This window comes from Alternaria conjuncta, assembly GCF_024043145.1.
Source record: "Alternaria conjuncta strain BMP 0040 chromosome Unknown scaffold_3, whole genome shotgun sequence".
Classification (NCBI taxonomy): domain Eukaryota; kingdom Fungi; phylum Ascomycota; class Dothideomycetes; order Pleosporales; family Pleosporaceae; genus Alternaria; species Alternaria conjuncta.
In genome coordinates this window covers 1,217,134-1,230,679 of record NW_026250092.1, presented here as the reverse complement: position 1 = coordinate 1,230,679, position 13,546 = coordinate 1,217,134, and the positions used below count along the sequence as shown (strand labels likewise).

General features: G+C 53.6%; 5 protein-coding genes across 5 annotated transcripts; 3 read left to right on the top strand and 2 right to left on the bottom strand.

Annotated features, from left to right (window-relative positions):
* Nucleotides 1–775: 775 nt before the first annotated feature.
* J4E85_002389 (uncharacterized protein) lies at nucleotides 776–2,572 on the top strand (the record flags this gene model as incomplete). Its single annotated transcript, XM_051466668.1, has 3 exons — nucleotides 776–1,278; nucleotides 1,328–1,677; nucleotides 1,737–2,572. 3 exons carry the CDS (start codon nucleotides 776–778, stop codon nucleotides 2,570–2,572), a joined length of 1,689 nt encoding a protein of 562 aa, XP_051329523.1.
* A 1,088-nt stretch (nucleotides 2,573–3,660) lies between these two features.
* Nucleotides 3,661–6,006, top strand: J4E85_002388 (uncharacterized protein; the record flags this gene model as incomplete). Its single annotated transcript, XM_051466667.1, has 2 exons — nucleotides 3,661–5,065; nucleotides 5,114–6,006. 2 exons carry the CDS (start codon nucleotides 3,661–3,663, stop codon nucleotides 6,004–6,006), a joined length of 2,298 nt encoding a protein of 765 aa, XP_051329522.1.
* Nucleotides 6,007–6,115: 109 nt separating this feature from the next.
* On the bottom strand, nucleotides 6,116–8,125 carry J4E85_002387 (uncharacterized protein; the record flags this gene model as incomplete). Its single annotated transcript, XM_051466666.1, has 1 exon — nucleotides 6,116–8,125. The coding sequence occupies one exon, from the start codon at nucleotides 8,123–8,125 to the stop codon at nucleotides 6,116–6,118; it is 2,010 nt and encodes a 669-aa protein (XP_051329521.1).
* A 299-nt stretch (nucleotides 8,126–8,424) lies between these two features.
* LSM3 (U4/U6-U5 snRNP complex subunit lsm3) lies at nucleotides 8,425–8,824 on the top strand (the record flags this gene model as incomplete). Its single annotated transcript, XM_051466665.1, has 3 exons — nucleotides 8,425–8,535; nucleotides 8,594–8,726; nucleotides 8,778–8,824. 3 exons carry the CDS (start codon nucleotides 8,425–8,427, stop codon nucleotides 8,822–8,824), a joined length of 291 nt encoding a protein of 96 aa, XP_051329520.1.
* Nucleotides 8,825–9,939: 1,115 nt separating this feature from the next.
* J4E85_002385 (uncharacterized protein) lies at nucleotides 9,940–11,940 on the bottom strand (the record flags this gene model as incomplete). The annotated part of the gene is made up of 3 exons (XM_051466664.1): nucleotides 9,940–10,176; nucleotides 10,225–11,790; nucleotides 11,929–11,940. 3 exons carry the CDS (start codon nucleotides 11,938–11,940, stop codon nucleotides 9,940–9,942), a joined length of 1,815 nt encoding a protein of 604 aa, XP_051329519.1.
* Between the last annotated feature and the right edge of the window lie 1,606 nt (nucleotides 11,941–13,546).

The following is a 13,546-nucleotide window of genomic DNA, read 5'->3' as shown; positions in this document are numbered from 1 at the left end:
CTTAGCGTGGGCTAGGGCGCCCGATAGCTGCTTGCTTCAGCGCCATTGAGGCTTGTCTCAATGCCAAATCGCACCTTAAGCGAGTTGGAACGCCCGGCGCCCCATCCTGCGGTCGCGTGCTGGTCGAAGGCGCCTCGGTGTATCGAGAGGTTTGCTTGACAACACTCTGTACGAACAGTATCTGCGACGTGTGAACAGCAACGAGAAAAGGCTGGTTGTTGTACGATAATTCGCAAGCAGGCATGCATGCCGTGCATAAGCTGTACCCCTCTTTGAGTAGACAAGGCTTGTATCGAAGCTTGTCACTCCAACGTCTACCCCAGTACAGCGATCCCATCCTTATCAGCCCCGGGCGAGGTTAAGGCAATTCAAGGCGGCATAGCCCATACCGAACGGCGACACCGTCTGCATCTTAATCGTATCATTCGCTCCCAATCACACCATTGACCAGTAGGCTTTCCAGACCACACCGGAGCTGCGCCGCGACTAGTCTGCAGAATGACAGTCGCCGCTGGGGTCCAGCCCATGCTCTGCTTTTGCGAGCGGTTCCCGGGTGCTGGGACGAGGGTGCTGCGAAGTTGAGAAGGGAACCCTCGCAGGCGCGTAGGTATAAATGCCGTTTCGTACCCCCATTCACCCGGCTTGCAAGGCTATCTTCTCTCGCGCCTCTACCCTTCTTGTGCTCTCCTGGGTTCTTTATCCCTGGTAGACTCAGGCTCAGTCTTCCACTTCGCTGAGTATACCTCTTGGTGTTCTTGTCTCCCTGTCGCCCGATATGTCGGCCAACGACTACGAAAAGCAGCAGTATGTCGCTGGCGAGAGTCCGTCTGACCATGCTGTGGGCGATGTCCACGACATTAAGGACCACGCCCTCAATGAGGCTGCTGGTGTCTATGGTTCCGCTCAGAAAGCCGAGGACTATGGCTACGTCCAGAGAGGTCTCAAGTCGCGCCACATCCAGTTCATCGCACTCGGAGGTACCATCGGTACTGGTCTGTTCCTCGGTATTGCCAGTGCTTTCGCCAATGCCGGCCCCGTCTCTGTCCTCCTTGGTTATACCATCACGGGTGTCGCCGTCTTCGGCATGATGCAGTGTCTTGGAGAGATGGCCACATGGCTCCCGCTTCCCGGTGCTATCCCGCAGTACGCTGCTCGCTATGCGGACCCCGCTCTTGGTTTTGCCGTCGGATGGAACAACTGGTACAACAGCTCCATTACACTCTGCGCCGAGATCTCTGCTGCCGCTCTCTTGATCAACTTCTGGGATCAGGAAGAGAAGTAAGTTTAACTGTCCAATCGACTTCCAACACTTTCTGACTCCAGTTAGGTACAATCCTGCGATATGGATCTCCATCATCATCGTCATCATCGTCTTTCTGAACATCTTCGCCGTCTCGATTTACGGAGAAGCCGAATTCATCTTTGCATCCATCAAGATCATAACAATCATTGGACTGCTTCTTGCCGGTCTAGTCATTATGCTCGGTGGAGGTCCTGACCATGACAGGCGAGGGTTCCGCTATTGGAAGGAAGGTGCGATGAAGGAGTACGTGGGCACTGGGAATACGGGTCGCTTCACAGGTCTCTGGTCTACACTTGTCAACGCAGCGTTCTCGTACGGTGGTGTTGAGATGGTTGCAGTCGCTGCCGGTGAAGCCGCCGACCCCCGCAGGAACAGTAAGCAACGTCTTGTCTCGACTCTTCATATAACGATCACTGACCTTGTACGTCTCTAGTCCCCAAAGCCGTTCGCCGTGTCTTCTGGCGTATCCTGTTCTTCTACGTCCTGGGATCGTTCATCATCGGTACCTGTATCAGCTCAAACGACCCTCAGCTCACCGACGAGAACGCCAAGGGCGCTCAGTCATCCCCCTGGGTCATCGCCATGAAGAACGCAGGCATTCCCGTCCTCCCCCACATCGTCAACGCTGTCATCTTGACATCCGCAACCTCATCTGGCAACGCTTTCCTGTACACCGGATCGCGCTATCTCTTCAGTATCGCACAGAACGGCCAAGCCCCACAATTCCTCCTCAGGTGTAACAAGAAGGGTGTCCCTGTCTACGCTGTTGCAGTCACAGCCTCAATCTCGCTACTCACATATATGAGTGTCAGCGCTGGTGCCAACAAGGTATTCGGATGGTTCCAGAACTTGACCACCATCGCGTCGCTTTTTACTTGGTGCACCATCACCTACACATACACCCGGTTCCGTGCGGCATGCATCGCCCAGAACGTTGACCGCAGCACCATGGTCTTCGCGAGCAAGTGGCAGCCATACGTTGCCTGGACTGCCTTCGCTTACTTCGCCCTCATTATCCTCTTCAATGGCTTCAAGGTCTTCACAACCACTCCTTGGGGACCCGATGAGCTGACCAGCTTCTTCACTGCCTACATCGGCGTTGCCATCTTCGGTCTCCTCTATGCTTTCTGGAAGATCTTCAAGCGGACCAAGATGGTCAACCCAGCCGAGGCGGATATCTGGAGCGGCAAGGCGGCGCTTGATGCGGAGGTTTGGCCTGAACAGATCCCGCGCAATGCGCTTGAGAAGTTCTGGTTCTGGCTTTGCTAGATGGGTGGCGGTGGTATTCGCTTGGGTGGTGTCTTTGCCTTGTCGAAGTCGGTGTATAGAAAGGACATGTTTGTAGCGACTATTATGTTGAATGAATCGTATGAACAACTATATCGTTTTGAGAGGCGAGGAGAGCTCAACAGTAGTTTTTGTGATCTGAATTACTATACACCCAAGGCGCTAGTCGCGCCCTACGCTGACGAAGGTTTGCCGTCGGGTAACCTTGGAAGGCATGGGGCGCCTTAGCCAAATATGCGGGGCGCGATTCTCTCCACAGCGTATGTCAGCGCGGATTTGACAGAACTCTCAACCCCGGCTGCTATGAACTGTTTCTTCGAGATAATACTCTGGTGCTGTGTTAACGGATTCGATGGTCGCCCGGCATATCTCCGTCGTATTGCTTTGCTGCCAATCACATGCAATGTCGTCACGAGGCACCGTTTGATTGACCAATACTCCGATCCATGCGACAAGTATTGGGGTGCCTGAACGCGTATGCAGTGTATTTATAAGTACTTCCAGCTCATGTTGCAGTGTCGTAGATGCCTTGGGTTCTTGCAGACTCTGGTGCGATAGTCGTACATACAGTATAGTCTATTGATACAACAGTCCAAAGGTACGGACAGCAAATTTCCTAGGGATTGCTCCGAGACGCTAGAGCGAAGATCGTGTGTCGCGCATTGCGGGCTCAATATTTAGCCACAAGTCATCCACTAGACCCACAGGTTTGCCTAATTGGTGCTTCGCGTGTCAGACCCTGTCGCGCGACCTTCGATCAACGGCTTCCCAGGCATCCACGTTCGTCATACATCAAACACCTTACTAACTCCGGCACATCGAGGATTCAAAGTTGTCGCACATAATCAGCGACCGTCAATCTCCGCTCCAGCGCGTGTCTCCGACAGACCCTCACAAGATCTACCGGCCATTGCATGCGCTAGTCGATCTTCCATTGATTACAAACATGGAATTGCGCAGTTAGCAACGTCGAATCTGGATCAAAGACGTTATGCGTGCGCATGTCAAGACGACAGTCATTCGAATATATCATCCTACTACAAGCGACAGGTTTGCCGACGTCAACCAGAATGTCGGGCCTTGGAGATGACACCAAGTCACAGACGCTGTGGACCATGAACAACCAACTCGTCAACAGCCCAGACGCGGAACAGCCCCGGAAGTCTCAAGACCAGCCATTAAACCGCGCTTGTGAAGCATGCCGCATTTCCAAAGTCCGATGTCTTATGAACCCGGACACAAGCTCGACGCAGTGCCAGCGATGCGCCAAGGCGAACAGAACATGTGTTTTCGCGCCGCCGGCCAAGAGAAGACAAAGAAAGAGAACAGACGTGCGAGTCACGGAGTTGGAGAAAGAGATACAGCAGATGCGAAGTCTTCTGAAGACCAACGCCAGATCATCGAACGATGTTAGCGAACAGGAATCCGGTGATGAGGACTCGGACGATCAAGGCCATGTGAGAAAGAAGGAGACGCCTCCTAGCGTATCAAGTCGCCCGAGTGTCACAACATCAGCGTCAATGGTCACAGCACCAATCATAAAAGCCCCTACTGTCGACTCTACGTCTACTGGCGCGCCGACAGACTTCCTGGGGTCTTCTGATAACGACATTATAGATCGTGGTGTCATCTCGGAAGATCTAGCAGTCGAGCTCCTGAGCATATGGCGCACCGAGCTCGTTGCTGCATGTCCAGGCATCACGATTCCCAAACAATGGGATGTTTTCGATCTCCGAGCAAACAAGCCTGCGCTCTTCCACGCGATTATGGCCGCGGCTGCGCACTCGAAAGGTTCTGCCCTGTCGGACAGACTACATGAAGAAACCGTCCTTCTCTACGCACGTTCCGCATTCATCAAAGGCGAGAAGTCGGTCCAAGCTATTCAGGCGCTCATCGTCACAGTCACATACTACTCACCATCGAAAACACCAGGCCAGCTGCAAATCTATCAGTGGGTCAACATGGCCGCGTCGATGGCTCTGGAGTTGGGCTTGACGTCCAAACCCAGAACGCACGAGCAACTCCCCAAACGTGCGATTCGGTCGCTCCAGAAGATTTCTTCGCCCGAGGAGTTGCTTGAACACTGCCGTACTATCCTCCTACTCTACATCATCAGCGCAGGCTTCTCGATGAGATTGAAACGCCCCAACATACTGCTGTTCAACAGTTGGATGGAAGAGTGCTTCAACATACTGGAGAAGTCGAAACTGTTGGACGACAAAAGGATAGTGGCATGGTTGAAGCTTCAGAGGATAGCCGACGAGGCAAATACTGCATTTGGCTTTGACGACGCAAGTACGAGCTTTAGTCTTTCAGAGCTCCGCATGCAGATCATATTGCGAATCTTTGATCGGCGGATGCAAGACTGGAGGAAAGGGATTCCAGACGACGTTATGACGCTGAACCTACAGATAGAGTACTACTCCGACATGTTATCGATGTGGGAGTTTGGTATGGACGGAGGTCGCTACGACGGTAAGCCACAGCATACATATAACATCTACCCCATCTAACCCAACCCAGTCATCGAATTCCGCAACCGCCACATCACTCTCCCCGCCCTAGACGACGACTGCGTGCAACCCGAATCCCTCCTCTCGCGCTCCGCCCTCCAAATCAACGCAACCACAAAATGCATCTCCGCCGCCCACACAATCCTCGACTTCTTCATCGCCGTTCCCGTCGACAAACTGCGCAAATCGCCCAACGCCCTCTACGTCCGCGCCGTGTACTCCCTCGTCACCCTCATGAAAGCCGAATACGCCGTCGGCACCGACGCGGAAATGGGCGAGCTGCTCGAAAGCCAGAGCCTCAAAGTGAGTTATTACCTCGACACTGTGCTGGATAAGACGAATGAGGCGGGTGGGCCGCAGGAGTGTAGAGTCAGGGTGCCGAGTCATTGGAATTTCTTGCTGCATGAAAAGTTGAAGAGTTGGTGGGATGAATATGTGGTTTGGAGGAAGGAGGGAAGGCATCTTAAGAGGAGGAAGAAGGTAGGGGGTGGAGATGAGATGAAGACAGCAAGCAGGAATCAGACACCTGCTTTTGCGGATCAGAATGTGCAGGTTGCTGCTGCTACGTCGGCGTCTGCTATCGATCCAGCTCAGGTTGCGGCACAGCAGCAGCAACAACACCAACCTGCACCTCCTTCTCTCCCCACGTCGTCATTCGCTCTGGGTAACGCGTATCCCACACCCACACCATGGAATGCGAATGACATGGCCATTGACCCGCAGCCGATCAGCGATCAAACGGCATTTACCACGGATATGGGCGACTTCTCCGCGGCGTTTCAAAACGGAGATTTATATCTGTGGAATGATATGACGGCGGACAATTTCGGGGGATGGGTTCCACAGGGGGGATCGTATGGTGGTGGTGCGGGATTTGGGGGTATGAACGGGGGTATGTTCTAAGCAATTCAAGTTCATTGTGGATATATTGAGGGTCTTACTGCAAATGTGATTGTATTCCATGCAGATACCGTCTGAAGCACATCATTCATGACACACATAGTCACCCTATCTACAATTTCTTCAACCCGCCCTCAACCCACTCGATGACTTTCTCCAGTAACCCGACATCAGCCTTGGCCTGCTCCAGCGCCTCTTCACCCTCAACAACAAGTGCGCCACCACCCGATGACAGCTCCTTCTGAAACCGCGCAGCAGTCTGCTTCAGCACATCTAGATACTGCGACTGAATGCTATGATTACTGTTCAACTCCTTGATACCAAGCGTCTCATGTAGATGCTTCGCCTGTAGTAGGAGATAATAGAAGTTGAGTGCTGCAACGTAGAAACCAAGTTCTTGGCGAAATTGCATCCATGACTCTTCTAGGACGGCATCGGTGGCATATTGCTTGGTGAGATCAGGCCATAGGAAAGGAGCGACGGTAGATAGCGCGACTGGGGTAGCGAAGATGTTGGTTTCTTCGTGCTCGTCGTCTGCGGATTGAGGACGCGGCGCGTTGGCCTCGAGGGTCTCGCCTTTGAGCCACGATACTGCGCTTGCTTTGAGATTCTCGTACGGACAGTGTTCTAACGTGTCGCGGATGAATGTTAGGCGGACGAGATCGTGGGGATGTGAGCGCAAGACTGTTGTAGTAAGGTAATGCGCATGGCCGCGTAGGCTTGGGGACGGCGAGTTTGCGGAGATGAGCGAGATTGTTTGCAGATATTGGGCGAATGATTCGTCATCTTTAGGCTCGCCGATGTTGTTCTTTTCGAGTGCGATGAGGCCAAATGTAAGAACTGTGTCGAGCAAAGCTTCGGGCTCCATACCAACGGTCTGCTGCCCGAGAGTTCCGATGAAGTTGCTGAGTATCGTGGCGTGTCCTGGGAAAATGGCAATTGACGACGACTCGTCTTGCTTGGCTGAAGCATACAGTTCCTGTTTGACATTTTGCGCAGCGATAAGTAGAAGAGCGCCTGTTCGTGAGAGCGGGATGTCGCCAGCCGTGGCTGGTGGCTCGTCCTCAGTCCCTGGGATACCTCGCTTTTCATCCTCCGTATCCATCACAGTCCGCAGCAGCTCGTTGTACTTCAACCCAAGATCCTGAGTCAAGGCTACAATCTGTCCAAGAATCGCAACCCTAGAGGTCAAATCCTCTTCTTCTGCAAACCTATCCGCATATTTCTTGTAGTTGGGCTTGTTCGGTATCCGCTGGGGCTCGTACCGCTCCATCAGTCTGCTGGCCCACGCGAGACCTGGAACATCGTCGTCTGATGTCAATGACAAGACGTAATCCTCAAGGATATGCGTGAGGAATGACTGAAGTAGGCGATTGACAAGATCATTCTCCTCACTGCTCGGTGCATCGCTCTGTGCCTCCGGATCTGGCTCCGACTGGTTCGTGTTTACACGTAGCAGATTTCCACTGCTTCGTCTTGAAGGCAAATGCGGCCTCTTAGTGCCGGAAAGCGTCTTGACGAACTTGACAGCGGATAGAGTGAGGTCCTCAATGTGCGTATTGGCCCTGTTGTATGCGAGCAGTGCAGCCTGCAGACTGGTAGACAGGAACCGGCTCGGATATTTCGTCTTGACCCGTCGATGTAGTGTTGCCAGTATAGTCAAGAGTACCTCAAACTTTAGTACCGGAAGTGGCGGGACTACGGCTGGTTGGAACGCAGGACTTGTGCTCGATTCGCCCATTCCGACCTCTGCCGCTTTCTTGCTTCCGCTCGTGTCTGCATCATCATCTTCTTCGTCGGTGTGATCGTGTGGTTCCTCGAATTCCAGTAGCCGCAGCGCCTCTGTCACTTTCAAGACACACTCTCTGGGGTTGCCCTTTGCGGCAATGTCTTGCAAACAATCTTCCGATAGCGGGAGCAGCGGAAGGAGCAGATGTATTAGATCCCAGCCGATAGTCGCAGTAAGTTCTGCATCTTGGAGGACCTCGTGTAGAATAGGCAAGTTCTCCTCGGACAAGTTGTATTCAATAATAGTAAGATAGGTGATGGGATCGGTAACCGGCGGACGTGAGGCTAGAAGCGGATGCTCGTCCTTCTGGGCAGGGACCTGGATCTCGGCCATGACTCGTGCTCTTGCTCGTACGTCCGGGCAGCGTATACTGGATGGCAAGTAAAGTCGAAGCGAACAGAAAGTGATCGAGAGTAGGGCGGCGGTGGAAACTGGGATGTTGAGGGTGAATGTACCTAGAAATGTTGGATTGGGGCTGGGCCCTGACGCAATGCCTACCAGCCCACCACTAGATTCGCGTGCACGCTAGTCCCCGCTTCCGCCAAGACGATCGCTCCTGCCAAAGTTCACCGCGGAGGCGCCTTGTAGCTCTCACACGACGAATCGCATCCACGACAGACATATTGCCCGCCATGGACGAGAAAGAAGAGACCAACGAGCCCCTCGACCTTGTGCGCCTCTGCATTGACGAAGTCGTCATTGTCAAATTGCGCGGCGACCGCGAACTCAAGGGCAGACTACACGTGAGTCGCGATGCAGCAGCCTGTACATATGTACATGCATAGCTAACAGCATGGCTAGGCATACGATTCGCATTGCAACCTCGTTCTCGGAGACGTCGAAGAAACCATATACATTGCTGAGGAGGAAGATGAGGACCAGGAGCCTCGCGTGCGGACAGTCAAGAAGCAGAGCGAGATGCTGTTCGTCAGAGGTGAGAAATGTACATGACTTTTGAGATGATGTGAAGCTGACGGTATGCCAGGTGACTCGGTAGTCTTGATCGCACCGGCAGCGGAAGCAACACAATGATCAGCATTCCACGGTTTCTCGCACGAATCGAATTTCGACATAGCAAGGGCGTAATTGGCTTGCTGAGATGAAAAGGGCAACGACGGCACGAAAAGGAAGCAATCACGATTGAGATACCCGAATGCTTGGATGGTGGGGCGCATTCGCTGGGGCAGACTTGGGGTGGAGGATAGCAAACGTGTATATGGAGGTTTCGGGCGTTCAGCACAGGCTTGGACGTGTCATCTGAATCTCCCTCTCAACGACCATGAGATGATGCCCACCAAGCAAACATCATCAAGTACAATGAAAACCCATACGAAGTCTCAAACCTAGGCCAGAAGAACACGCACATCCACAATCAAGTTCGCTCACTGCAAGGTGTTCGCACTCATCACTCAAGGTCAACGTTGTTGAAGATGCAAGTATTAAGCGCTTTTCTTGACTCTACTGGAAAGCCCGATCTAAGAGCTTCATTGTGCCACGCATAACGCAGATAGAGAAACCCCATACGCACATAGTGCGGTGTCCATGTAACTCCTGTGCGTCGAAGAATCGCCGATCGCTGAAACCCGACCCAAGAGGAGTGACTAAAGGAGAAAAGGGAAAAAAGACGGCCACCAGAAGGAGAATCCGCGTGAGTTGGAGAATTAAACTAATGGGAGTGGGTGTTCATGACCTCATTTCGTCGTGATACGGCCGGAAGCGCTTTCCAAAGCAAGTAGATACAGTCGAAGGGAAGTTTGCCAGCTGCCAGGGTATGGGTGACGGTGACGAGAGAGTAAGAACCAGTGACGGAGGGAACGAAAAGACTCAGGCCGGATAACTATAAACTCCATGCACCGGGTGTCCGAACGAAGGTTGGACTAATGTAGACTGGGAAGATTGCTGGTGTTGACCCTGTTCCAAGAAGCCGCCAAAGCGCCGGGTATCCGTGAACAATAAGCAAGAATGGAGAAGATTTCGATGGTGACCATGTTGGTGCTGATGCTGAGTTGTAGCAGACCGGTTGACTTGTACTGCCTGGCTCTTGACGGGTGGGTGCTGGTGGATGCCCTCGGAGAGATGCGCGATCACACGAGCCCTGAGCCACGTTAGAACACAGTCAAGTCAGAGCCATGTGGAGACAAGTGTATTCACTTTCGCCTCCAAGTTTGGCTGGCAAGGCTGTCCCTAGACACAAATGGCAGCGAGAAGCCCTTTGAGACCTCTGCCTCGACGAATATGGAAGCACGCTTATAGCGCTTGTCGGTGTACTTCTCGTACACAGCCGCGTGGTGCTTTTGTGGGTTGTCGCAGCACTCAAGGATGACGGAGATGAGGTGTCGCAGTTGGGTCAGTGTGTACCCGGAGTAATGTACGTGTGCTTGCGACTAGGGGATGTTAGCATGGTCTGATATAGTGCATGGGTACAAGCTTACCCAGTCACCCTTCTTCAGCATGAAGCGGGCAAGGCAGTGAGCACCGGCCGACAGGAAGCTAGGAGCGCAACCCACGAAGCGCTCATCCATGACGGTGATTTCCAAGAAGTACTTGGATAGGGTACGAGTCTCCAGGTCGTAGTCATCTGCTTTGCTGATACGGCGAAGGAAGCTCATTGGGCCAGGCCAACCCAGCTCGAACTGAAGCATGCTGAGCATGAAGCGCTCAGCCTTCAGGACCTCATCGGCAGTGTAGGCACCGTCGACCATGTATACGATCTCTTGTACTGACGGGCAGTTGATCTCCTCGTACTTTGCAGCGACGAACAGCGCGGTGGCGCCGACCAGCTGAAGCTTGCCAAGTGAAACGACCTTGCACGAGAGGAAACGGTCGACGTAGTTGACGGCGAGGAAAAGAGTCTCGGGCAGAAGGGTAAAGCGGTTGTGGACCTGAACGAGCCAGTCCATCAAGACGGATCGCATCGACCACTGGATCTCGGCCTGGTGGTCCATGTAAGAAGCGTTGGGCTTCATGCGCTCTTCAAGGGCGTGCATGTACTCGAAGATCTCGTCGCCGTATTCAGCCACCATGGAGGTATCCCACTGCTCGTCCTCCACGTCTTCGGCACTCCGATTCGCTTCGACGAAGATGCGAGCAGCCTCAAGTTCGCGTTGTGTCTTTGCAGTGACCCTAGGCGCAAGGACAAGGGTGACACCGCCAGTTGTGTTGTCGCCGCGCGATCGCAGAGACCGGGCAGTAGTGTAGCCGTCGGCATCATAGTACTCTTCGTCTTCCTCCTCGTCCCAGTACTCTTCTTGGTCGAGACCGTTCAGGCCGTTGACCTTGGCGAGTTCCTCATTGCGCTCCTGCTCTAGGACGCGCGCCTGCTCCTCGAGAGCATCTAGGTATTCGTACCTGTCGTCCGCCCCATTTTTTGACTCGGCTTTCTCTTCCTCTTCAGGGATGGTCGTTGGTTGCTGGGACTGTGCTGAGGCACGGTCCACGTTGGGAAATGAAGATGGCTGGGTAGGGAGAGGTTGGCGAGCAGGTACATCTACGAGAGTTGTTGTGTCGTTAAGGGGTTCTGATTGTGGCTCCTTGAAGACGGCTGTGGAGGACTTCTTGGTGATGACCTTGCGGACTTCGGCGGCCGGCTGGCTGGCGTTGACGGTGATAGGTTTGGTAACAGCAGACGCGACGTCGCTTGCCTCTATTGACGCGTTCGCCTTGGCTGTGACGTTTGCCAGAGGGCGTTGCGCTGGTCGTGCTAACGCGCCAGCCTTTGTGGTGATCTCCTTGACCGTGACGGCAGAGTTGTCCTTGAGCACCTCAAGACCCTTCTTCTTCCCATTGACCTGCATGTCGTCCTTTGTTATGGGTTGCCGCGTGTTGCTGACGTCTCCAAACACGGTCCGCTTGGCTGCGGCCGCCTTGATGCCGCCGACCTGCATCAGTGTGGACAGCGCTGGTGTTGACTTATTGCGCGAATGCAGAGTCTTGCCGGCAGGTAATTGGGTCGGCGCGTTCTCGTCGCGTACTCGGAGAGCCCGCGCAGGACGTTGAGGCTGTGGAAAAGTCTGTCAGCTGGTGTGAAAGGAAGATGGTCTGGGTGACCATGAAAAGATGAAGTCGACAGCCTCGAAACGCGTCCACGCACCGCCATGCCGCCAAAGTGAGAGTAAACAAAGAGAGAGCAGTCTTACCTTTGCGTCCATTATGTTCTGGTCTGTCGATTAAAGACAATAGTCTTGGAATGTATGTTGTGTTGACAGCGACGGTTGCGAAGTGGACGATAGGGGCAGCGGAGGTGGAGCGCTACAAAACAGTGGCCGATATAAAGAAACTCTCCATCTAAGTTGGCGACGATGAGATAGACGGGTCGACGTTGTCGAATGGCACGAGGAGTGGTGTTGACGACAACAAGAGCTTGTAAACTTATATGGGAGCTTGGAGCTATGCGCGTTTGGATGGGCAATGTTGTTTATTTACTGGACACTATCCCCGAGCGGCCCTAGTGATGATGCACGGGCCGCACCTTCCCGATATGCTTCCGGAGCTGACAGGCACGTCATCTCGCCGAGGCAAACGCGAGCTCCAACATCATCACAAAAGACGTCCTTAGATTGCGCTTCCGCACATTGCGAATCTCCCGCTCTATAAACTTTCACATAGTATCCAAGTGCTACCGAGAGTGTATTTTGACACTTTCAGGGTTTTCAGACACCTACATGTAGATATACACGTACCCCGCCAAAAGACGCGCTGATGGTGGATTAAGTCAGCTGGAATCGCGGAATCACGTGACGGCCATCACCATGCGACCCCGTTGTAAACATCCTGTTTATGCGCTCTATTGCCATAACAACCCGTCTCGTCATACTCCAGGTGCTTTGGATGGCCTCAATTGTGGTCGCGATCAGAAGGGTGGTCTGGAACTCGTAAACACGACCCGCCGTCGGGCGCCCACACCCAGTCGATCAGCGCACTGCCACCAGATATCAAACGGCAGCCTGCGCTTGCCTTTGTTGCGCCGGCGTTGTCCCAGGCAGCCTGGAGGAAGGTAATGCGTCTGGGGAACGTTGAAAGGCCTGAAACTGGCGCCGTTATCGCGTCTTTCCTTTGCTTTGTCCCCGCGGGCTGTATAGGCCGAGAAGCTCACCGCCGACTGACTGTGTGGACCGATCCCATCCGTAGCGAGATCGCATGGAGCCAAAAATGCGCACAACGTCTTTCGAAATGGTCCGCGACCGGGATCCCTTCTGAAACGTGTTTGCGCAAAGTGCGGGAGACATGCTGTTCAGACTTCTTGATCGACCCCTCATCACTTAGAGTGGTTGTCCGAGCTTCACGCCACGGATTTGCGAAGTCGCATGCCGCGCTACATGTGTACCCTCGCCATGATCCGCTCGCGCACATGCAGGGTCGGAATCTGAGCAGCAAGATAACAAACGGCGATAATCCGGTCAACGCATGGCTTCTACACCACAGCGGGTGTGTAGACTATCCGCGGCTTGATTCCTGCGCTTGCGCTACCATCGTCATGAAAGTGTGGGTCCGAGATCATCAGACGATTGCGGGAGCACATGTAGACATAATTCCTTGGTCGCGTAATTCATAAGTAGCACGAGCCTCTAGGGAATCCTGTGGCGACTCATTCAGGGACGGTTGTCTGCAAAGGGGAACTACGGAAGCAGGCGTGTGGCATTGAGTGTCACACGGAGATCTCTCCAATAGACGCCCGGCACCAGTTGCCAACGAATCCACAGCGCTTCACCCACTTTCGGGACCGGAAGCTTCCTTAGCCCTCTGACTAGAATTCTG